Source organism: Perca flavescens, chromosome 12, assembly GCF_004354835.1.
Source record: "Perca flavescens isolate YP-PL-M2 chromosome 12, PFLA_1.0, whole genome shotgun sequence".
NCBI lineage: Eukaryota > Metazoa > Chordata > Actinopteri > Perciformes > Percidae > Perca > Perca flavescens.
In genome coordinates, this window is record NC_041342.1 from 32,202,752 (window position 1) to 32,227,399 (window position 24,648).

Sequence of the window (24,648 nt, forward strand, 5' to 3'; positions counted from 1 at the left end):
AAAAGATAGTTTAGAAAGACCGTACCATTCACGTATACAGGTGGGCGCCATCTTGGGAAAACAATCACGACAAGTCGAACGACGAACACCACGCGACCTAGCCTAGAAATCTATACGCACCCTAGCGGCAGCAAAGGTCATTTGCAGCCGGGGGCTAGGAACTCTCCGTTGGCTTGCGAGCTGGAAAAAACAAACTCTGGTCAGGCCAATCACATCGTGTATAGAGTCGGTGGGCGGGGCTTATGGCTGCTGCTGCTGCTGGGAACCGAGGTCTTCTGGAAGACTTGGAGTTCAGCTTTTCTTTAAGAAAAGAACAAAGAACGGCACTGAAGTCATTCTTAAAAAAGGAAGATGTGTTCGGAGTTTTGCCGACCGGATACGGCAAAAGTTTAATCTATCAACTAGCTCCGCTACCTTCTTCGTTGCTCTGATTGGTTGTAGCGCTATCCTATTGGTGCAGAGGGAATTTGAAAGCAACCATTTATCCCGCCCCTCGGATTGAGCTCCCTCAATGGTGAGTTCCCAGACCCGACATCTGGATGTGGGTCTGGCTTGTCAGGCTAGATATGTAACAGATATGTAACTCATCACTGTGTTTCAGATGAAGAAATATTATAACAACAACACATAATAAAACTCAAAAATTATAACATTGTGTCTGCCTGGAAGGGATAAAAAAACGTGCGTTAACAAATCTCTACAGCAGAAGTAATGTGAGATTATACAGTACAAGTAGGTAATGTAACAAAGAAGGCAAAGAGCTACACAGTACTTAAACGTTCTTTTACAAACTTCATAATCCAAGCCACAGAGGTGGACTATGTCACACTGCCTGCCAGCGTTTATGTATTCAGCTTGTGTGCAGTATTTACTTCACCTTCCTCTTGTTTGATCCAAACAGTGGCCGCTGTGTTTTCTCTGCGTTTCCATCTCTTCACGACCATAAGAAATCATTTTTCAGTTTGTCCAGCTGCTGCTCCTGCCGTGTTGCCATAGTTGTAAGGTTTCTTTGCAGCTCTCTTATGTTTTAGTGTGTTGTTTGTGTCAGAGCGCGAAGGTGTCTGTCTGCTTCCACCCGCCGGGTTTTCATTTCCTGTAGCTGGCCGGGATGGTAGAGGCGCAAGATTAATTTTCAGGCTTCTCTGCGTTAGGGTTAGATTAAAACTGCGGCAAACGTGCCTGATATGAACGCAAATGTATTCTTTTAAAAAAAAAAAGTATTTAATTATCAAGGGAAATGCCCACAAAGATCTTCCTCCTCCTCCTCACTGTGCAGCGTATAGATTCATAACCTGCTTTATTACATGTTGGAGTCATGACACAGACAGCCGGAGAGGTGACAGGACAGTATATCACACACACACACACACACACACACACACACACACACACACACACACACACACACACACACACACACACACACACACACACACACACACACACACACACACACACACACACACACACACACACACACAGACGGAGACAGACATATAAACACACCTCCAGACGGACACACGGAAAACATACTTGCCTTTTTTATTCTTCCACTTACATACATTTTCACACACACACACACACACACACACACACACACACACACACACACACACACACACACACACACACACACACACACACACAGGCACACACAGACACACACACACACACAGAAATGTACACACACTTCCAGACGGACACACACGGACACAGAAACATACTTGCCTTTTTTATTCTTCCACTTACATACATTTTCACACGTACACACACACATGCTCACTCACAAACCTAGGACACCTCCAGACGGACACACATACTGCTCCTTTTTTCTTCTCCCACTAGCATTAGTTTTGTCACGCGCACACACGCACACAGACATATAAACACACCTCCAGACGGACACACGCGCACAAAGAAACATACTTGCCTTTGTTCTTCTTCCACTTACATTCATTTTGTCACACATGCACACACACACACACACACACACACACAGGCACACGCACACACACGCAAGCACGCACACACACACACACACACACACACACACACACAGAAATATAAAGACACCTCCAGACGGACACATATACTGGTCCTTTTAGATTCTTCCACTTACATTAATTATGACACACACACACACACAGATACACAGACACACACACACACACACACACACACACACACACACACACACACACACACACACACTTTTCTGCCACACAGAGGAAATGAAATTAGCTCTCTTATCACACATGCAGCTGCCTTGTGAGCGCGGCACACCCCCGACAGCCTCTCAGCCTCCTGGGTTCTAAATATCCCTGTCGCTGCTCCCATTGGCCGCTTTGCCCCGACACTCGGCACGCTTCGCATAAATTGGACAATTACCGAGTCAACGGCGGAGCCCCGCTGAGATTTCCTGTGCCACTGTGTGTTTCTGCTCCGCTGAGCCGCTCAGAGTGCCGACCTCACCTCGCTGCTGTTTTCCCAGCAGCTTCAGAAGGGAAAGGCTCACGCAGATATTTAAATTAGTGTGTTTTTTCTGTTTGGTATTTTTAGCCTCGCTAGCAGTGTGGCTCCAGGGACGGGCATGTTACTCTGTTGGTTAGTATGCTGGTTCAAACGTTTGAGAGTAGTTTCTAACAGATTGAGAGTTAAAATGATCAACATGTATTGGATGGATTGCTTGTAAATTGTCATTCATGTTCTTTAGAGCCATAGTTCCCAAACTTTTCCACGTCAAGGACTCTTAAACTGACACAAATTAGGCCACGGACCCCTCATTATATTTGATAAGATTTGGACCCCCATCTGATAGGATTTTTGCTTTTAGATGTTTTATTACAGATAACAAAAAGGTCTATCTCTGTAGGGATCGTTTCCATAATGTTGTCAGACATTTAGAAAAATAATCTGAGTCTGTCACTGGCAAACCAAGCACATTTAGTGGACGTAAATTAGGGCTGAACGATTTTTGAAAATAATCTAATTGCGATTTTTTCCCCAAATATTGCGATTGCGATTCGATATTCGATTATTTTTTTAAGCTCTTTGTCTTCTGTATTATTCAACAAAGACGAACAATAAATCATTGTATAGTATGAACAACACACAATTACACACTAGACAGTTAAATAAGTAAAAACACATACATACATATATATATACATATATACATATATATACACACATATATATATACATACATACATATAAATAAATATATATATATATATATATATATATATATATATATATATATATATATATATATATATATATATATATATATATATATATATATATATATATATATACATATGTATACACATTTACATATATACACATCTATATACACACACACACACACACACATATATATATATATATATATATACATACAAATATACAAATTTATACAAATTTTGAAAAAGGAAATGTAGGAACATAGGGCCTAATTTTGAAAAAAATCTTAGAAATGTGGGAACATAGGCACACTCCCATGATGGCAAAGGAACTTTTTTCCTGACTTTTTTTAGGGCTTTATGTCGACCAAACAGTAACTATACTGACAATATGAGACATGCAGTAAGATATTTGACTTTTTCAGTTAAATAAAAGCAAGTCAATAAACTCTACATGTCTGGCCCTTGATGTGATTCTTATTTTCCAGTGTGGCTCTTAGTGAATTTGACTTTGACAGCCCTGGATACAACTAAAGGTACTGGCAATAAATTGCATCGGACATTTCAGGCTGTGGACTGACACTGTAAACAGGACAAATGTTGAGTGCAACCGTAGAATAAGCTTCAGTTACAGCATCACTTAAACGTTACAGTCAATAGGAAGGCCCCTGGAGGTCTGAGACACAATGGTCTGACAATTTACCCAACGTTAGGGCTGGGTATCGTTCAGAATCTTTCAATCCGGTGCCAATTTCGATACCTCAGTTTCGATACCGATTCTTAACGATACTTTTTCCGATACCATATTTTTTAAATCCATTTCAACATCAACAAAAATACATTAAACACAAAGCTTTTATTTTCCACCTTAATTGTGAATCAAAACAGTTATCAAAATTAAAAAATTCTGGTAAAACTGCTCACTCAGAGTAACATTAATAAAAGTGCCTTGCAAGCTCAGCCTGTCAGTCAGTCATCAGGGCAGAGAAACCACCGTTGTGGCTGCTTGTAAGAGGAAGTGTAACGGCAACAGCACCGCGACCACTTTTGGCTCGCCATTAATATCACCTCACCATTAATATCACCTCGCCATTAATATCATATCGCAGCAAACGCTGTCTGCGTGAAGTTTTAAAAAAACTGTAACCACACTTGAAACCAACGGTGACTCTCTGTGACTTCAACAAAACTGCAGACAATTTACTCCGTCCACACCTCTCCGTGTGTGTGTGTGTGTGTGTGTGTGTGTGTGTGTGTGTGTGTGTGTGTGTGTGTGTGTGTGTGTGTGTGTGTGTGTGTGTGTGTGTGTGTGTGTGTGTGTGTGTGTGTGTGTGTGTGTGTGTGTGTGTGTGTCGGAGCTCCGTTCTGTGTAATATGCAGAGAGGACAGATAAGCTTGCGCTTACGCGCTCAGATGCTTTTGGAACCGAAATTTGGCACCGAAAGATAAAGAATTTTTCAATACTCATAGGATTGGAGTATTTTTTTCGATACCATAAAAGTATCGACGTTTGGTACCCAGCCCTACCCAACGTCTGTCACAACAGAGTGGTATAAAGAACAGAGAGAGAAGGGAAGGATATTTAGGAAATAAGAGACAAAGAGAAAAGTGTACAGGTGTTTGTTGTGTCCAGTTGGGAGATATCAACTATTCTAGTCTTTCGGGTCATTTGCATGAACTTAAATGCCTCCGATGATGAGAATAAACAGATTACACTCAGTTAATAAAGTTTTTCACTCTATGAAATTAGGGATGTCCCCATCCCGATCGCAAGTATTGGATCGGAGCCTATATGTGCATTTTTAAACTGATGCGCAGTCACCCTGATCACGGCAGAACACTCACAAATATCTTGATTTTATATGACTTAAATCTTTTAGTTGCTTTCTTTACTTAGCTATTTTTGTTTTTTGAAACATACATCAGCAACAGCAAGCTTTGCAGTTTCTGATTAGGAAGAGAGAGCCTTACTGTCAGGTGAGTTTTCCATTCTTGTGAAGTGTAAGAAGTCTTGACCGTGCCATGTAGAGACTAAAGCAGTGATAAGCAGTCAGTAATCCCCTTCTCTGAATTTGTTCAGCTTTGTCAGACTGATGCAGGACTTGTCTTTTCCTCCAGTTGACTTACCTCGTGGAGTTTCTGTTTTAATTCTTGGTGATTTAGACTTGCGGTCCTGTTGTCGGTGATGGCTGCCGCTAATCAATTGGAGATCACTCGAGAGGCTTCCCAGAAACCACTTTGAGACACTTTGATTGATGGGATTTTCATCTGCTGATTGGGAGGAAACGGTTAAAAATCTGCAGCTCAGTTCCTGAGTTTGACAACGTTGCTAGGGCTGCAACTAACGATTGACTTCCTTGTCGAATAATCTGTTGGTTCTGTTCTGGATGAATGGATTAGTTGTTTGGTCTCAAAAATGTCAGAAAGTGGTGAAAAATGTGGATCAGTGTTTCCCAAAGTCCAAGATGATGTCATCAAATGTCTTGTTTTGTCCACAACTCAAAGATATTCAGTTTACTGTCACAGAGGAGAGAAGACTTTAGAACATATTCACATTTAATAAGCTGGAATCAGATTTTTTAAAAACTGAAACAGATTAAAACCAACCTCTGGAGACTGGACCAGCTGACTTCTCTATTGGCTGTAGAAACAGGAGATGTCTCTTACGTTCTAAAACCAGCCTCTGGGTGACTGTAATCAGCTGGTTTGAGTCGAGCTGAGACGGCCGGTTCAGACCACTGCAACTTTTCTCTACGGTGTTCCAAAACGGTTTTGTCATGTATCGAATCTTTGGTCTGAACCGGACTTAAGGAACCAAAGATTGGTTCCAATTTATACCAAGAGTGCCAATCGGCTCGCACAATGAATATTTTTGTCTTTCTGCGATTAATAGACAGGATTTTTTACTGTTGCTTTTCTGTGACTCGTGAGTTGTAAATAAGTGGAGCTGCAGAAACTGTTGCTTTGCTAATTCAATCTGGGAGCGAGCCTCTTAATGCTGCCATTAACAATTAATTACATAATAATATCACTGTGACTGCTTGACATCTGTAGGGCCTCCTCAAGAACCGAGCTGCATTTAATCATTTTTCCTCCCTTCAGTTTCCTTTTTGCCTCAGAGCTTTTTCAGTTCATTTGTTGGCAGCTCAGCGTCTTCATTTCCTCTTTTCTCCTTCCTCCAAACAGACCTTGATCAAACTTCCCATTAACACAACTCTCTCAGCGGCGCTGTCTTTTTAAATGCGTCATAGATTAGAAAGGAGATACGTACATGTATGGGTAAAATGTAGCATAAAGAATCTATTTCCTGGCACCCAATTGGAGAGCGTATCCACAGATCTCTCCTTTTTTAATGTTTCTCATTTTCCTCCTTCAGTAGCCGTAGTGGCTCCTGCCATTTCCTTTGTCACAGACAAATGGAACTTGTGAGCTTGTATTTTTAACTTAGGAAAGTCATTTTGGGAAATGGGCTTATGCTCTTTCTTTCTGGGAGTGAGATGAGAAAATTAGTATCAGTGTCTTTCATTTTTTCCCCCAGAGCCAGGCTAGCTGTTTCCCTCTGCCTCCAGTCTTTATGCTAAGCTATGCTAACAACAGCCTGACTTCAGAGTGATAGCCATCTTCTTATCTCACTCTTGAAAAGAAAGCTAATGAGCGTTTTTGTCAAATACATGTTCAGTTATTGCTTTAAGAGTGTTGCTCAGAGCCTGCGTTCCACTCAAGCAGTGTTCTGCATCCGAATGAAAAACGCAAAACACATTGAAGCGCTTTTCAAGAACATGCCAAATGTTCGATAGCCTAGCGGTTACAAACCGGCCCGGTAGTGAACGACAGATTCAGTGTGTTTGTGTTCATAACCATATCAGTGTCCAAAATGTTGATAAAACACTAGAGCAGATATTAAATACATAACAAGTAATAAGTTTAGGCACCAAAACGACTAGTTCAGTTTAGGAATAGGATCCTGGTTTGGATTAAAACCCTCCCAAGGAACAGGCATCTCAGGAGCAACAGACCTCGTGATGGCCATCGGTTCATATTGGAGATGTTTTTAGCCCCAGGAATTTATTGGATTGATTGTTGATTCCAGTTTGCAGCATGTGTCCATCCAGTCAGGTTTGTTTCTCTGTCTCTCTCACACACACACACACACACACACACACACACACACACACACACACACACACACACACACACACACACACACACACACACACACACACACACACACACACACACACACACACACACACACACACACTTGCCTTCAGACTAGCTGGCATCCTGCGCCCCCTGCAGGCCTTTTATTTTCATTCTTTTTTTCTTTTTTCTTTCTTTGTTTCTTTCTTTCTCTCTTTATTTTGCTTTATCTTGCTTTATTGCGTGCTTTCTTTCTTTCTTACATTTCTTTTTTCATTCATTCATTTAATTTATTATACAGGAAAATTTAAAAGCAGTTATTAAGTTACAATATGAACGGGCCTGGCTCAGTTTAAAAACTGGTTTCCAGCAGGTTCCTGTTCTGCAGCAACATAGAACATTGAACACAACTTCGGCACATGGGGACAAAAACATCCATACAGGACATCATCATGGATTAGACAGATACAATAAAACATTAAATATGGACAAACAAGACTAGAACAGTAATACGTGAACAATCAATGTGTGCAAGTGTGACTATCAAGAAGAAACTGTTTGTATGACTTTATAAAATATGTGATGGGTGATAGTGTTTGAATGTGATTCCAAATTTTGGTATAAGTATAAAAAAAAGGATTTCTGCCCGTAGTTGTTATTGTATAGGGGGGAACTGGAATGAGAGCCTGTGAGACTGACCTAGTGAAGGTCTCATATTGTGTGTCGGGAGAAGAGCTATAAGTGCTGGTGAAGAGCTATTTTGAATCTGAAAATAAAATGCAATAGCATGGCTGTTTATGTAGTTCTGTGCGTGTGAGCACAATGCAACGATGAGACCACTTTGCTTGCCTCCGTGGCGATATCAGAGTAACAGATAAAGACCGAGTGCCCCGGTGGGTAAACCAGACAGGTAACTAAGTGCTGATGTGTCTGAAAGTCTCCTGATGGAGAGGAATCCACCAGGGTTTCATGACTCAAAGGTCATGTTTCATTCAGTTCAATTCAATCTTTGACATTGGTCCAGTATTAAATGAGATCGCTGCAGTCTGCAGCGGAGAAACAAGCTACAATGTAAGTTAATAGGACAATTGTCCAGCTTGCATTTCCCTTCACAAAAGTGCTCCTTTTGCCACTGACAGACTCTGATTAATATTCTACGTTAACATTATGGAAAGGATTTCTAAGACGGTCGACCTTTCTGTTAAAGAGTAAGATCCTTTTTTTAAACATAAAAACATCCACGAAATTGCGTTTGCTAAACCCAGCAGACTCCATGTAAATAAACAGTGATTTTAGCATCGTTAAATACATTTCATTCAAAGTCGACAGAAACAAAATATAACTATGAATAGACATTTTGGGTCGTCTTTCCACTTTTCCAACCATCACAACTCTAGTTTTGGTTGAAATAAACACATAGTTTACAGATTTACATGTGAGAATATGCTGGCTCTTTACATGCTAAAAGTATTGTTTTTTAAATGGAGTCATGTGGGTTTAGCGCTAGCGACTTCAGAGCTGTTTCTGGTTAAACAGAAAGGTCTCAAAGAGGTTTTAAAAAGGTCTATCTCTGAAGGGTTCCTTTCCATAATGTTGTCAGACACTTAGAATATTAATCTGAGTCTGTCAGCGGCAAAACAAGCACTTTTGTGAAGGTAAATACAAGCTGGACAATTGTCCTATTAACTTACATTGTAGCTTGTTTCGCTGCTGCTGCTGACTGCAGCGATCTCGCTTAATACTGGACCGATGTCAAAGATTGTGGTTGTTCCCATCAGTCACTTAGACACAAAAACATAGGAAAATAGGGTCCAGGTCGAAAAATATGGTAGTTACCCTTTAATGATATTTTCTCATATCGATCGCGGGCCCCTGAAGTGAAACAAATCGAGTTCGTATCATGGCAGATACCAGCAATTATCTACAACTAATCAGTATAATATTGTATTGTGATAGAACTTGAGATTTACACTCCTAGTAAATATATTAATTACTTGTGTATATATAATGGTTTAAGCAGGTGCAACCGAACAGAACTGCAGTCTTTAATGTTTGTCTCCATTAAGCAGCTGATGTGCTTCTGTCTGTGTGAGAAATCAGTTCTCCTCCTGCAGAGAGGAGGAAGGGGAAGCGTCTGCAGACTATAAATAGCAGGGATTGGGGTTAACGGGGAGGGGGGAGCGGGGAGGAGGGTTTTGGGGGTTTGGATTGACGTCATGTTGGTTCCCATACAACCAGCTCTCCAATCCTCTTTTTCGCTGTCCTCTGCTTTCCTCTTGTTCCCATCTTCATCTACTTATTCTTTCTCCTCTCTCTCTCTCTTCAAATGCAGTCTTTCCTCTGCCTTTCTTTCAATAATGTTAGTTTGGTTCATGTCCATCCTGACAGATTGCTTAAAATGGCTGCTGTGACAGTATGTTTAAAGGGGAACTGTTATATAGCCTTTTCAGGTTCATACTTGTATTTTGTGTTTGTACTAGGACATGATTACATGCTTTAATGTTCAAAAAACATTTTATCTTTATCATACTACTACCCATGGCTGCTGCACCTGTATTCACCCTCTGTATGGGACCGCTCTGCTGGAGCGCCTGCCTCTTTAACCACGCACGCTAGGCATGTAACTGTCACGACATAGTGTTCATGGGAAATGTAGGATTAGTGCTACAAGCCATGTTGCCAGATACAGATTATATTCCCAAATCAAAGACACACAAAACTGCCCAAAACTGCCCAAAACAGGCTGATCTGGAAACGCTGACTTGTCGCATTATTTCGGCAGCTGGCTAATTCAAACCGACGCTTCGCTTCATTCATCACCGGCCAAATTGGCTCGTAAATTTAAAATGTTACACGCCAAAGTTCATTTTTACCCGCCTTTGGCATGTTGGCGGGTGTCAAGTTAAAGCCCTGGTTGGTAACCATTGGTACAAAACATTGTACCAGCATAGCATGTTAGCATTGTAATTGTGAGCATATTAGGATGTTTGCTGACATTACACAGACTCACCGAGCCTCTATCATGACTCAGACAATACAGATGTTTTTGAAGCTCCTCTAGCTGGAAGCAGGTGGGGGAATTAGTCAACCTCCAACGTGTGTGTGTGTTTGTTTGCTTGCAGATATAAGTAGCAGATGTACGAAATAGCTGAATGTATCTTGAGGCTGCAGGTCGGCTCCCACAGAGATGATTAAATCTGCCGTCCTCCATCTGCCGCTCCCACTCCTCTGCATGTCTCCAACACACACGTGGTGTTTTCTAAAACCTCTGACGCCGCGTACACCTCATCTCTGTGGCTCCAGCTTTAAGTACATTGGCTTTACTTCCCCTCTATGCCCTTTTTTCTCACAATCAGTGGTGGCATGGCTCAGGATTTATCTTCTTGTTTTCCTGCATTTTTTTTTTTAATACATCTGATCCTCCTCTGCATCTATCTAATTATATCAGCCTATCTTTATCTCTGAGTCTGCAGGCAGCTCTGTAAACAGTTATACATTAAAGAAAGACGCTGGGCGACTGAACAGGCTGGTAAGGAAAGCTTGCTCTGTCGAAAGTCGCTCACAGCAACTGCAGAGAAACGGACCATGAGTAGGATGCTGGCGACCACGGACAATGACCGCCACCCACTGCACAGCACGTTCTTTATATTCGTTACACTCCAACCAGACGGCAGACCGTCGGCAGAAAAGCCAGTCGGACTGATCAGTCTCACCGAGTCGGTCCAAAAAGTGTCCCAGAACACACCGAAGAGACGAAACTTAATACGTCTCCATAACAGCAGGCGGCTCTAATCTGTATTGTTGCCCAAAAAATGAAAACCGGCAGCTGATTGGACGAACGCGTCACATGGGTTTGTTTTCTCCGGAAATTCAAAGCCAGGCTGTCATGGCGGCTCGTTCAGAATACGATCTCATATTGTACTAAAATAGTTCACTGAAACATGTTTCTGAAAACATTTTAAGCGAGAAATAAGCCGTGCAGTTGCTGAATCGGTCTTCATTTCAGATCAACAAAGGTCAGTTTAAAAGATTTTCCCCAGAGAGACTAGTCACCTCATTCCGCTCACCATTTCCGGGTGAGTCCCGACTGCCTTGCCGCCGACTGAACATGTCAGGTCGGCCAAAATGAACGCCGACAGCCCCCCCCAGACTGACACACCGAACGGACTCGAGTCACCGATGTCGCCAGACTGTCTAACGGCCGATAATCGGCTTGGTGTGTCTCAGGCTTTAAACAGAGGAGCATCTTCAGTGGCAGACTTCTGTCACTGTCATGCTCAACAGACAGGTTGAGGAGGTCTTTTGTCCCCAGGGCCATCCAGCTCTTCAATACCACACAAAGGTGGAGGGGAGAAATGGACTTTACAGCATGAGCCTGTCTCTCTCAGCCCCCTACCACCATTATATCTCTGTCTGCTGTACACCTGACTGTCTTATAGGCTATATTAGCCCTCCTACACAATCTGGACTCTGGTCATAACATCTACATCAACTTAATTCCCTGTTATATATTGTTCTTAACGTATATATATTTGTCAAGCAATTCTAATTCTATTATGTTCACATTCTTGTCTTTTCATAGTCATAGTTAATATTTAATAATGAGCTATTGCACTGTTCAATCCTGCACTGTTCACTTCTGCACTACCACCATTGCACACACTCTATTTCTCTGATTGATTTCTATGTATGTGAGATATATGTGTGTGTATGTGTTTGTTGTGTTATGGTTATCTAAGCTACTGGATGCCTACAATTTCCCTCCGGATGAATTAAGTATCTATCTATCTATCTATCTATCTATCTGGGCTGTATGATTAAGGCTTAAAGGATATCCAAGAGCCCCTGTTATACTCCTTTTAAGCACTATGCACTTTTCAGGGGTTGTTCATGTTGCTTTTTGTTTGTATGTTTTGAAACCAACCTTGACTGTTGGTGGGAAACTAGAGTCCAACACGCTTTGTTGATCCATCCATCCCCTCTCACTCCCCCCTCATGAGCTTTTATTAAATGTGCTGTAGGGAGGATTGTGAAGATCCAGGACTTAGCCAAAAAAATCGACAACATCTCAGTCCCTCCCCCCTTTCTGCTAAAGCCCAATCTGTCTCCTAAGCCCCTCTCCCTACAAGGGAAAATGAATGCGTGTGCATGAGCAGTGATTGACACTGGCCCTGATTGGTGCATCTGAACAGGGAGCGGTGGATTTTTGCCAATCCCACTCCAGGTTGGAGGTGGAGCCAGAGGAGCTGGATTTATTTTAATGACCTGCTTCATGTAGTTCTACTGGAACATAGGGTCAGTTTCAGCTAATATGACAGAAAGGTAGTTTTATAAGTCTTACCTATTGCACCTTTTAAGTGATAATATTAATGATGTTCTTTATGTTTCTTCTGTCGCCAGTCACCTGGACAACCACCACCTGTGGGACCCCAACGAGTTTGCTGTTTCCTGCTTCAGAATCATAATGTACTCCATCCAGGTACAGTACACACATGTTGGGTTAAAAAGTTACTTATGGTTAGGGTAGGAACTTGCATTATTGGGCATAAATTCTATGATAACATTTAGAGCTGCAAAGATTAATCGATTAGTTGTCAACTTTTCAATTAATCGGCAACTATTTTGATAATCGATTTGAGTAAATTATTTTATGCAAAAGTCAAACTTCTCTGATTCCAGCTTGTTAAATGTGAATATTGTTCTAGTGTCTTCTCTCCTCTGTGACAGTAAACTGAATATCTTTGAGTTGTGAACAAAACAGGACATTTGAGGATGTCATCTTGGGACTTTGGGAAACACTGATCCACATTTTTCTGACATTTTAGAGACCAAACAACTAATCGATTAATAGAGAAAATAATTAACAGATTAATCCACTATGAAAGTAATTGTTAGTTGCTGCCCTAATAGACAGATAAATAAATAATAATAAACAGAACTACAGTAATTAGGGCTGCAACTAATGATTATTTTCATTGTGGAATAATCTGTCGATGTTCTGGATTAATGGTTTAGTTGTTTGGTCTCTAAAATGTCAGAAAATAGATTGTTGCATATTTAGCCATGAATATTTTACAATGTAAAAAACGGTTTTCAGGGACTAATGTTCCTGTAGGATTAACGCTCACAAAATACCTTAATTATTAACGGACTTTGAGCGACACGAACACACACAGCCGCAGCTTCTGTATAGTTACCATCAGACTGACTGACACATGATATTACTGCTGTCAATTATATTTTCAATCTACACTCGCGGATAGCCCAGACCTCCATCCCACCCCCGCTCTCTCTCTCTTTACTCTGTCTTGTTTAATTGGTTGCTCGTCTAGGAGTTCCCAGGTGATTCTGAGGTGCTGCCACAGATAAAACACAATCAAAGGTGCTTTGTGTGTGTGTGTGTGTGTGTGTGTGTGTGTGTGTGCGTGTGCGTGTGCGTGTGCGTGTGCGCGTGTGCGCGTGTGCGCGTGTGTGTGTGTGTGTGTGTGTGTGTGTATTGATGCCACTGTGTGCATGTGTATTTCTATGTCCGAGGTCTCGCTGAGATCCGGCAGCTCCAGGGACATTTTCAGGGATCTAAAACATCAGCTGGAAATAATCAGGATTTGCTGTAAAGGGTTTGTTTCTTGAAGCAGCCGCAAAGGGCGAATACCATCAAGGAAGAGGAGACGCAAAGCCAGATTTCTACTCTCACAGGAGCAGGAAATAGACCAGGATGAACTGCAGTTATCTTACTCTTTAATTGCCAAAGCACCTCACAAATGACACTTTTAAATTCTGTTAAATTTTAAAAATGTTTACCCAGCAGGAATTTAAAGTCCATTGACCAAAATGTTGTTACTAAATAAAGTGAGGGGATGTGACTACAGTGTGCTGGATTTCTGATTCCTTCTCAGTTTAAATTAGCGTGGTTCCGCCCTCCCATGTACTTCTGCTCAATTTTCATTTTCCTTCAGTAAACCATCTGAGTTTGCGGTGTATTTGTGTTTTTTCTTCGGCCAATCTTTACCGGTCCAATCAGGGAACAGAGGGAGTGGCTGAGAATGATGATGTTGAGGTCAGGCACTAGTTTGGGTTGTAGTTCCGTAATGGCAGCGGAGAAAGATGCAAGCAAAGCCATTCGGTCCGTTGTGGCAACGCTGCCGAATATCCAGAAGTTAGAGCCCGAGCAAGACCAATCTTTGCTGAGTTGTGTTGGTGGCCATGGTGTTATGGAAGTTTCCTTTGCAGCAGGGGGGGAAATTTCAGAGTTTAGTAAATTGAAACAAATAAGACAGACTTAGACTAAAACCAAGTTGGGTTTTTGTATTTTATTTAAAAAGATATATTTGCAAATAGGATCAACATGATTTCACAAAAGGCCGCATCCCAGTGTGGAGTCAGTTTTTCAAATGAGTGAACAAGAACACCAGGCTTATATGCATCTTCAGAGTGACAGCACACACGCACTTAGATTATTATGACGCTACAATTTTGACAGGCAATCTGATACACATGAAGACAATCAGAGAAATACAAGAGACATCTTGGAGTCATCTCACCTCCTCCTCCGTGTATGACTTTCACCCCCCAGTTACATCTTAACTGGCATTGGGAAAACATGAGATAGTTTTGGGGTGACCTTGTACCTTTATCGGTTCAGGCAAACAGAGCTCACAAAATGTTCCAGACTGGATGTCTCACAAAGTTAGAATCAAAATCTACATGTGGAAAATGAGATAAACTCTTTCAGCATTTGTGAGAGAAGTAAAGTATGAATTAAACATAAAAATATAAGGAATTGTGCTTAAATGTAATTTTCCCATTACAATGGTGTCGAGAAGCCAGACTCTCTGGACTAATGAAATGGACCAGAGTGTGGTAGGACCAGGCTAGTGTAACAGAGTCTGGTAGGACCAGGCTAATGTACCAGAGTCTGGTAGGACCAGGATAATGTACCAGAGTCTGGTAGGACCAGGCTAATGTACCAGAGTCTGGTAGGACCAGGATAATGTACCAGAGTCTGGTAGGACCAGGCTAATGTACCAGAGTCTGGTAGGACCAGGATAATGGACCAGGCTAATGTACCAGAGTCTGGTAGGACCAGGATAATGTACCAGAGTCTGGTAGGACCAGGCTAATGTACCAGAGTCTGGTAGGACCAGGATAATGGACCAGGCTAATGTACCAGAGTCTGGTAGGACCAGGATAATGTACCAGAGTCTGGTAGGACCAGGATAATGTACCAGAGTCTGGTAGGACCTGGATAATGTACCAGAGTCTGGCAAGACCAGGATAATGTACCAGAGTCTGGTAGGACCTGGTAGGACCAGGCTAATGTACCAGAGTCTGGTAGGACCAGGCTAATGGACCAGAGTCTGGTAGGACCAGGCTAATGGACCAGAGTCTGGTAGGACCAGGATAATGTACCAGAGTCTGGTAGGACCAGGATAATGTACCAGAGTCTGGTAGGACCTGGTAGGACCAGGATAATGTACCAGAGTCTGGTAGGACCTGGTAGGACCAGGCTAGTGTACCAGAGTCTGGTAGGACCAGGCTAGTTTACCAGAGTCTGGTAGGACCTGGTAGGACCAGGCTAATGTACCAGAGTGTGGTAGGACCAGGCTAATGTACCAGAGTGTGGTAGGACCAGGCTAATGTACCAGAGTCTGGTAGGACCAGACTAATGGACCAGAGTCTGGTAGGACCAGGCTAATGTACCAGAGTCTGGTAGGACCAGGCTAATGTACCAGAGTCTGCTAGGACCAGGCTAGTGTACCAGAGTCTGGTAGTACCAGGCTAATGGACCAGAGTCTGGTAGTACCAGGCTAATGGACCAGAGTCTGGTAGGACCAGGCTAATGGACCAGAGTCTGGTAGGACCAGGCTAAGTTGAAATATTTGCAAATAATTAACCTAAGATTTACTTTCTGATCTGGATCAGCTGACAAAGCGGCAAGTCCCATTCCAGCTCTGATCAGACCGGATTAGTGCAGAGGGACGCGTCTTGAATCCTCTTTGTCTCCATGTCTTTGGTCCAGGCTCAGCACTCCCACCACGTCATCCAGCAGGTTCTGAATCACCTGGACACCCACAACAAGAACACGCCGCGGGCCCGCGCCGGCATCGTCCAGGTCCTCCTGGAGACGGTGGCCATCGCCGCCAAAGGCTCAGTGGGTGAGTTACAGCAGCAATCTCAATCAATCAATCAAATTTTTATTTATAGAGCACTTTCAAGTTGACTAAAGGGCTGTACAGAAGAATAATAAAAGACATAAAGTACATCACTCATACAGGCATAAAATAAAATAAAAAGAGGAGAAGACAGCCATACAATCAAATAATAAAATCTGAAAGAAAGCGTGTGGTTTCCAAGGAGAAAAGGTGGGTTTTAAGAAGAGATTTAAAAACACACAAAACATGTCTGTACACTTTTACTGAACAAAGTGCTGAAAACACACCATTTACTTACTTTCTTAAGATATAAAGATATCAAAAAGTTGTTTGCTTTGGTCCCAACTTTGAGCAATTCACAGTTATTGCGAGCTCCCAGGTTTGATACCCAAATTTGTCAGACTAAATACATTTTTAACCCAGCCATCCACCTTCATCAGTCTCTCAGTTAGAGGCAACAAAGTCACATGAACATAAAGGTGTTTAAAAAGGCGCTGATGTGTTTTTATCTCACTTTGATCTGTCCTCCATCCTGTGGTTCTGTTCCCCTGAAGTGGTTGTACGTGCTAATTGGCTAATAATTAAACAAGCTTGAAGTTTAAAACCTTTGAGAAGAGAATTAAATTCTTCCGTTCCACTTCTTTTCGGCTGCTTGTCCAGGGGGGCCGTGTCACGGTGGTCTAGGCTCCTGGGAGATCTGGGCCAAGCCAAATGAGATATATCATCTCTCAAACGTGTTTTGGGTCCACCTCTGGGGAAAGCCTCCAAAGGAAGGCACTCAGGGGGCATCCTGATCTGATGCCAGAACCAACTCAACTGGGAGCAAAGAGTATCGGGTCTAACCTAAACCTCCATCTGGGTCCTTTCTGAGCTCCTCAACCTATCTCTAAGGCTACGTTTACATTGCTACGTTTTGGTTTGAAAACAAATATATTTTGCTATGTTTCTCCCTCTCATTCCCCCTGCTCTGGTGTTCCCCCCTCTCATTCCCCCTCCTCTGGTGTTTCCCCCTCTCATTCCCCCTCCTCTGGTGTTTCCCCCTCTCATTCCCCCTGCTCTGGTGTTTCCCACTCTCATTCCCCCTGCTCTGGTGTTTCCCCCTCTCATTCCCCCTGCTCTGGCATTTCCCACTCTCATTCCCCCTGCTCTGGTGTTTCCCCCTCTCATTCCCCCTGCTCTGGCGTTTCCCACTCTCATGCCCCCTGCTCTGGCGTTTCCCCCTCTCATTCCCCCTGCTCTGGCGTTTCCCCCTCTCATTCCCGCTGCTCTGGCGTTTCCTCCTCTCATTCCCCCTGCTCTGGCGTTTCCTCCTCTCATTCCCCTTGCTCTGGTGTTTCCCCCTCTCATTCCCCCTGCTCTGGTGTTTCCGAGCCCCTAAACCGGAGACATTTGGAAACTCTTCTGACCCGTTCTGGTTGGTAATCTGCGGGGTTGTGTTGCAGTCTCAACGGCCGCAAACGGAGACCTTTGGCCACACCAACACTGACGCCAATGTTTCGCCGCCTGATTAGGTCTTTAAATATTAAATGAAAGCTATTTCAAAATCTATAGTTCAAAGAAAACTGATTAAGCCAATTTGTGTCAACAAAATGACGTCTCGTTCTGTGAGACTAAGCTACCAACCTTACCAAGGCTACAACTACCAGCAACGGGCGGTGTATACACGCTGCCTCCTGTTTATGCCCAGTATAAGAGAATGTCGATGAGATATTTTGGTTTGGGTGTGTTAGTTTAAACAGAGATTAGTTCTTCTACTGCAGCTAAAAACACTTGTGTACACGGAGATCACTTTCGGTTCAAAACTCACTTCAAAACTAAAATGTAGAGATGTAAGTGTAGCCCTAGGGTGCTGGCCTCCTGGCCCTCTGGCACCTGTTTTTAGAAGACTTCAGGGTTAACCAATGCAGAAAGGACTCTTCTTTATCCTCAAAGGCCTCCTTCACCGCTGAGTCCCCTCACCAGCAACATGTTCTCCTCCTGGGAGGTCTGGGCCAAGCCAGATGAGATGTAGAATCTCTCCATCACCTGGGACGCCTGGCGTCCATGAAAAAACCTCCACAGGGAGGGCTGATTCATGCAGCGGGGTCTGTCAATCAAAGTCCAGCCCCTCACCTGGGACCAGTTTCTCTTTGGAGACCCTACCAGGATCTATTGCCCCTGACAACCCAGCTGCCAGAGTCCCAGTGACGCACAAACCCCTCCGCCACAAAAAGGGGGTTGATTGTCGGAGAGGGAATAGAAATAAATGAAGATAAAAAAGTTCACTTAATTTTAAATTTAGTGCCAAATGGAAGTGATATGTTCCACTGAGGTGAGTTTATTTAAATCTGAGAAAAAATTCAACGTTTTTACATTACATTAAATTCACTGATGCTTTTATCCAAAGCGACTTACACTAAGTGCATTTAACCATGAAGATACCACCCAAAATTGATCAGAATCATGCACTATTTATAAGTTTTCTTTGTCATCTTTTCATGGACAGAGATGCAATCTGAAAAGCAGAGTTTTTTTAGTCTAAAGATGTGTTGAGTTTCTATTGTCCTGATGTCAGTGGGAAGCTTGTTCCGCCATTGTGTCGGGAACATGCCAACATTTTGTATTTAATTCCTCCAACCTGTGTTTGTACTGCGTCCCCCTGGAAACACAACAACCTTCCTCCTGGATAGGAATGATTCCCGAGACCAAAAGAAGTGATGGGTTCACCTTTGAAAGTGAAAACACGACTCCTCCCCGTCTGTGGCTCGGTACAGTATGACAGTGTGGTTAGATTTAAAGTGGATGTATTGAGCAGTTTCTGTAGCCTTCCCCTCCCTCCCACACACACACACCTGGCATTTACAAGCATCATGGGTAATCTTAGTCTGTCTGTATTTATCTACATACTGCAGAAACACTCTTTTTCAAGAGTCCTGGCCAAAATTGCAGCACAAAGATGACAAAGTAAAGTAAGAGAAATGTCAAATGCAAGCCTGAAATATAATAAACTCTTGCATAAATGGGATGTGAGCTCATTTGTATTCCAGCTCAGTCAGACTGTGATACAATGTGGGAATGAGATGCATGTTAATGCCAGGTGAACACAATGTCTCTGTTTGTACCAACAGATCTTAATATTAACATGTAAACATACACCAAGTGACCAGAAATACAGAAACGTCTGAATGATGGCGTAGAATCCAATACAACAGCCCTGCCATGAATTACAGAAACACAAATGGTCTCACTTCTAGGGTGCTATCCATCCATGCAAATAGTTTGAGGTTTTTAGCTTTCACAGTCAATTAAATCAACATAATTTAGTCTGTAGTGCTCACAGCATAGAATAATAACATTTAACAATATGGAAACACTACAAAATTATATGGAATTTGGGTGAACCCTTTAGAAAATAGTATTTCTTTGGTATTTTTTTAAAACTGCATACAGTATATATTATACTGTGTATATATATTGAAAGGTGTTTGTAATATTTGGTTTATCTCATTTACACATGACGGAGCAAAAGTATTAGAAACTTGGGGAACTATAATCCATTCCAGTACAAAAGTATTATACTGTTGGATTCAATACAAAGTACTTTACAGGTGTTACTGTTTTTCTCATTATCCAGTAAATTGGTACCCTGGAAATCCAGTTTTCTCATGAGAGCACAATTTGAATTTGCTCAGTGAGTCACTCTGGCATTCAGTAATGATGCTAATTAACATCGGTGTATCTGATATAGGCGGGCCAGAGGCGAGCTAAACAGATGATGACAGCGTTGCGACATCCAAGTCATTAGTAAACATTGCAAGATGGCTACGGATGAACACCAGTTGTCTGAAACGGCTTTGGCCGCTACAATGAACGAGTTAGACTTGGCTTTTTATCTAAAAGAGGAACAGAAGACGGCGGTTCAATCGTTCCTTTGCAAGAAGGACGTTTTTGCTGTTTTGCCGACCGGATACGGCAAGAGTTTAATCTACCAGTTAGCTCCTCTGGTAGCTAAGAGTTTAATCTACCAGTTAGCTCCGCTGGTAGCTAAGAGTTTAATCTACCTGTTAGCTCTGCTGGTAGCTAAGAGTTTAATCTACCAGTTAGCTCCTCTGGCAGTTAAGAGTTTAATCTACCAGTTAGCTCCTCTGGAAGCTAAGAGTTTAATCTACCAGTTAGTTCTGCTGGTAGCTAAGAGTTTAATCTACCAGTTAGCTCCTCTGGTAGCTAAGAGTTTAATCTACCAGTTAGCTCCTCTGGTAGCTAAGCGTATGGGGCTCTGTACGTCACCCCGTGTATTGTTGTGATTGGTCATAGTGTTATCCAATTGCATGCAGTGAGATTTTCAAATGCATGCTTTGTGCCGCCCCTCGAGTTGGGCCATTTTCATTACTCAGTGCCAGACCCTTAATCTTTCAGATTAGGGTCTGGATTTCCAGGCTAATAAACTGTTATAACACCACTGACAAATCTACTTTAAAGTATCTCCAGCAGCGAGTCTGAATATGTTGGGGGGAAGTTTCTGATTCCATTCAAGTTGTGTTTTTGTGGCTGGGAGTTGGTGCTGTAGAATAGCAGAGGAACGTGATGCTGTACCTAGATCTGTGTAAATGTTTCCTTTGTAGATTCAATGTTTAAGGACCTTTTTGGAAACCCTTTCATTTAGCATGTAGCAGATGAGAAGATGGATATCTGTTGCAGCTATGTGTCTAGTAGAGTTGTATCTAGGGCGTGTTTAGTAGGGCTGGGCGATATGGAGAAAATCAGATATCACAATATTCTTGACCAGATACCTCAATATCGATATTGCGAAGATATTCTAGGGTTGACAATTGGTGCTTTAACAAAATATCTTCCCATTTAGATTTTAGATAAATAATCATCAGTAATGTGGACATAATGTCTAAGTGGGGAAAAGGCAAATAATAGAACAGCTAGAAGAGTCTGGTAAGTTCAGAAAAGTACATCACTGTACTGTAAAGCAGCCTTTAAAACCAGTAAAAGACAACATTTATGTCATATCACGATATTACAATATCCAAAATCTAAGAAGATATCTAGTCTCATATCACGATATCGATATAATATCGATATATTGCCCAGCCCCAGTGTTTAGCCTAGTTTGGCATACAGACTGTAAGCAGAGAGAAACGGAGAGAGACTGTTAGCCTAACTATCTTAAGTGAAACAATACGTCTTCCGACATCTTCCAGGTCTCTCTGGCTTAGATGTTGTATCTTTGTTGTTTATTGAACAGACAGTTCAAATATATTTGAACAAATCCCAGATTACTATAAATTCACATGATATCTTAAGTGGCTTAAGTATTACAATTTTCCAACATGTTTTCTGCCAGAATAAGGGATGATTTAATTAGACAAACAACAAACAACATACAAATGTTCAGTTCAGGTCAGCTAACATCATCGTGAGCATAAGTAGCCTCCATGGCTTAACAGACACAGGAAGAGATGTCCCCTAAAGAAACTCAAACATTTAGAATCTGAGGCTTCATTTAAAATGAGTTAACAACATTCAAATTCAAAGTGGTGCTCCTTGTCCTGGAACGTGGAAAAGCTTGATAAGCCTTTCCCTCCTCCTCCTCCCCCTTTCACACACAGCGACTCTCTCACACAGTGAGCTCCGTTGTGTCTGCATTGCTTTGCTCCCTCCCCCTCAGATCTACAGTTTTAAGAAGGGTGTAACCAACACAGGTAAGTGAGACTCAGATGGTGAGTGGTCACGGAGAGGTGAAATGGCGCAGAAAGGAGTTCAGCTGGACCGGGAAACTTTCTCTTGTTCCATCTGTCTGGATCTACTGAAGGATCCAGTGACTACTTCCTGTGGACACAGCTACTGCATGAACTGTATAAAAGCCACTGGGATGGAGAGGATCGTAAGAAAATCTACAGCCGTCGTCAGTGCAGGCAGATCTTCACACCGAGACCTGTCCTGCTGAAAAACACCATGTTAGCAGATTTAGTGGAGGAACTGAAGAAGACTGAACTCCAAGCTGCTCCTACTGATCACTGCTATGCTGGAGCTGAAGATGTGGCCTGTGATGTCTGCACTGGGAGGAAACTGAAAGCCCTCAAGTCCTGCCTGCAGTGTCTGGCCTCTTTCTGCGAGAAACACCTTCAGCCTCATTATGACTCAGCTCCGTTACAGAAACACAAGCTGGTGGAGCCCTCCAAGAATCTCCAGGAGAACATCTGCTCTTATCATAATGAGGTGATGAAGATTTTCTGCCGTACTGATCAGCAGTGCATCTGTTCTCTCTGCTCTGTGGAGGAACATAAAGGCCACGTCACAGTCTCAGCTGCAGCAGAAAGGACTGAGAGGTAGAAAAAGCTCCAGAGGAGTCGAAAAAACATCCAGCAGAGAATCTGCTAATAAAGCAGTAAAGGACAGTGGGAAGATCTTCACCGAGCTGATCCGTCTCATTAAGAAAAGAAGCTCTGATGTGAAGCAGCAGCTCAGATCGCAGCAGAAAAGTGAAGTGAGTCGAGTCAAAGAAGTTCAGGAGAAGCTGGAGCAGGAGATCACTGAAGAGCTGAAGAGGAAAGACGCTGAGCTGAAGAAGCTCTCACACACAGAGGATCACAGCCAGTTTCTACACAACTACCCCTCACTGTCACCACTCAGCCAATCAGCATCCAGCATCGTTCTCCGTCCTAGGCGCTACTTTGAGGACGTGACGGCGGCTGTGTCATAAGTCAGAGATGAACTACATGAGGTTCTGAGAGAGAGGTGGAAAATCATCTCAGGCACTGAACTGGCTGTTTTACTGCCACAGCCAAAGCCCGAAAACCAGAGCTGACTTCTTAGAAGATTCACGTGAAATCACACTGGATCCTAACACAGCACACACACGGCTGTTATTATCTGAGGGGAACAGAAAAGCTGCATTCATGAATGAAGGAGAAAATCAGTCTTATTCTAGTCACCCAGACAGATTCACCGGCTGGTGGCAGGTCCTGAGTAAAGATAGTCTGACTGGACGTTGTTACTGGGAGGTGGAGAGGAGTGGTTATGGAGTTTATGTAGCAGTCGCGTACAAGAATATCAGAAGAGACGGGCTCTCGGATGAATGTGCATTTGGATGGAATGACAAATCTTGGGCGTTAGATTCTTTCGAAGACCATTTTTGGCACAACAATGTCCAAACTCGCGTCTCAGGTCCTTGGTCCTCCAGAGTAGGAGTGTACCTGGATCACAGTGCAGGTCTTCTGTCCTTCTACAGAGTCTCTGAAACCATGACTCTCCTCCACAGAGACCAGACCAGATTCACTAAGCCGCTCTATGCTGGATTTCGGCCTATCACTCCTGGAGTCATCTTTGAGTTGTGTGAACTGAAATAGACAGAAGACATCTTGGGCCCTATTTTAACGATCTAAGCGCACGGCGTGAAGCGCTTGGCCCAGGTGTGTTTAGGGCGTGTCCAAATCCACTTTTGCTAGTTTGACGGCAGTAAAAAGGGTCCGTGTGTGCCGGGCACATGGTTCAACAGGGTTGTACTTAGTGTCTTCATTAATCAGAGGTGTGTTTTGGGCGTAAAATGCAATCAACCAATCGGAGATCATCTCCCATTCCCTTTAAAAGCCAGGCGTGTTTGGACCTTGGAGCATTGCTGTTATGATGGAGGATTTGCACCGTAATATTTTTATTTGTAATCTTCTGCATGTGTGTGTGCTGCTGTGCGTCCCTGTGTGTGTAACAAGCATAGTGTGCGCGCTGTGCACGAACATAGGTGCATTTTACTAATTCGCTGTTAAAATAACAATGAAATGTTGCGTTATTGACTTTAGACCAGGTTTTTGTTGGTCAACGGCGCGATCATTTCCCGCTGCCTCAAGATAGCAATACGCCCAGAATGCACCGGAACACACCTCCCTGTAAGACCAGCACGCCCAGAATGCACCTGAACACACCTCCCTGTAAGACCAGCATGCCCAGAATGCACCTGAACACACCTCCCTGTAAGACCAGCATGCCCACGGGCGCAGGTGCATTTGCTATTTGAACGACATGGGCGCTGGACGGTCTTAAACTACCAAAGACACTCGAGTCGGGCTTCGGCTGCGCCGGGTGCAGGATAGGACCCTAAAGCTTTGTGTTTTAACTCCTAAACTTATTTTATCTCCATGTTTGTTGCTGAGAGCTAATTGTTGTGGCATTTCTGCATTGATCATCAG

General features: G+C 42.8%; 1 protein-coding gene across 3 annotated transcripts in view; it reads left to right on the forward strand.

The window, feature by feature from the left end:
• The window catches only part of efr3a (EFR3 homolog A (S. cerevisiae)), a 153,624-nt gene that overhangs the window by 102,279 nt on the left and 26,697 nt on the right, over nt 1–24,648 (forward strand). For all 3 annotated transcript variants that reach the window (XM_028593429.1, XM_028593428.1, XM_028593430.1), the window contains 2 exons: nt 12,726–12,804; nt 16,345–16,480. In XM_028593429.1, the coding sequence (XP_028449230.1) occupies nt 12,726–12,804; nt 16,345–16,480 (215 nt within the window). The remainder of the gene's footprint in view (nt 1–12,725; nt 12,805–16,344; nt 16,481–24,648) is intronic.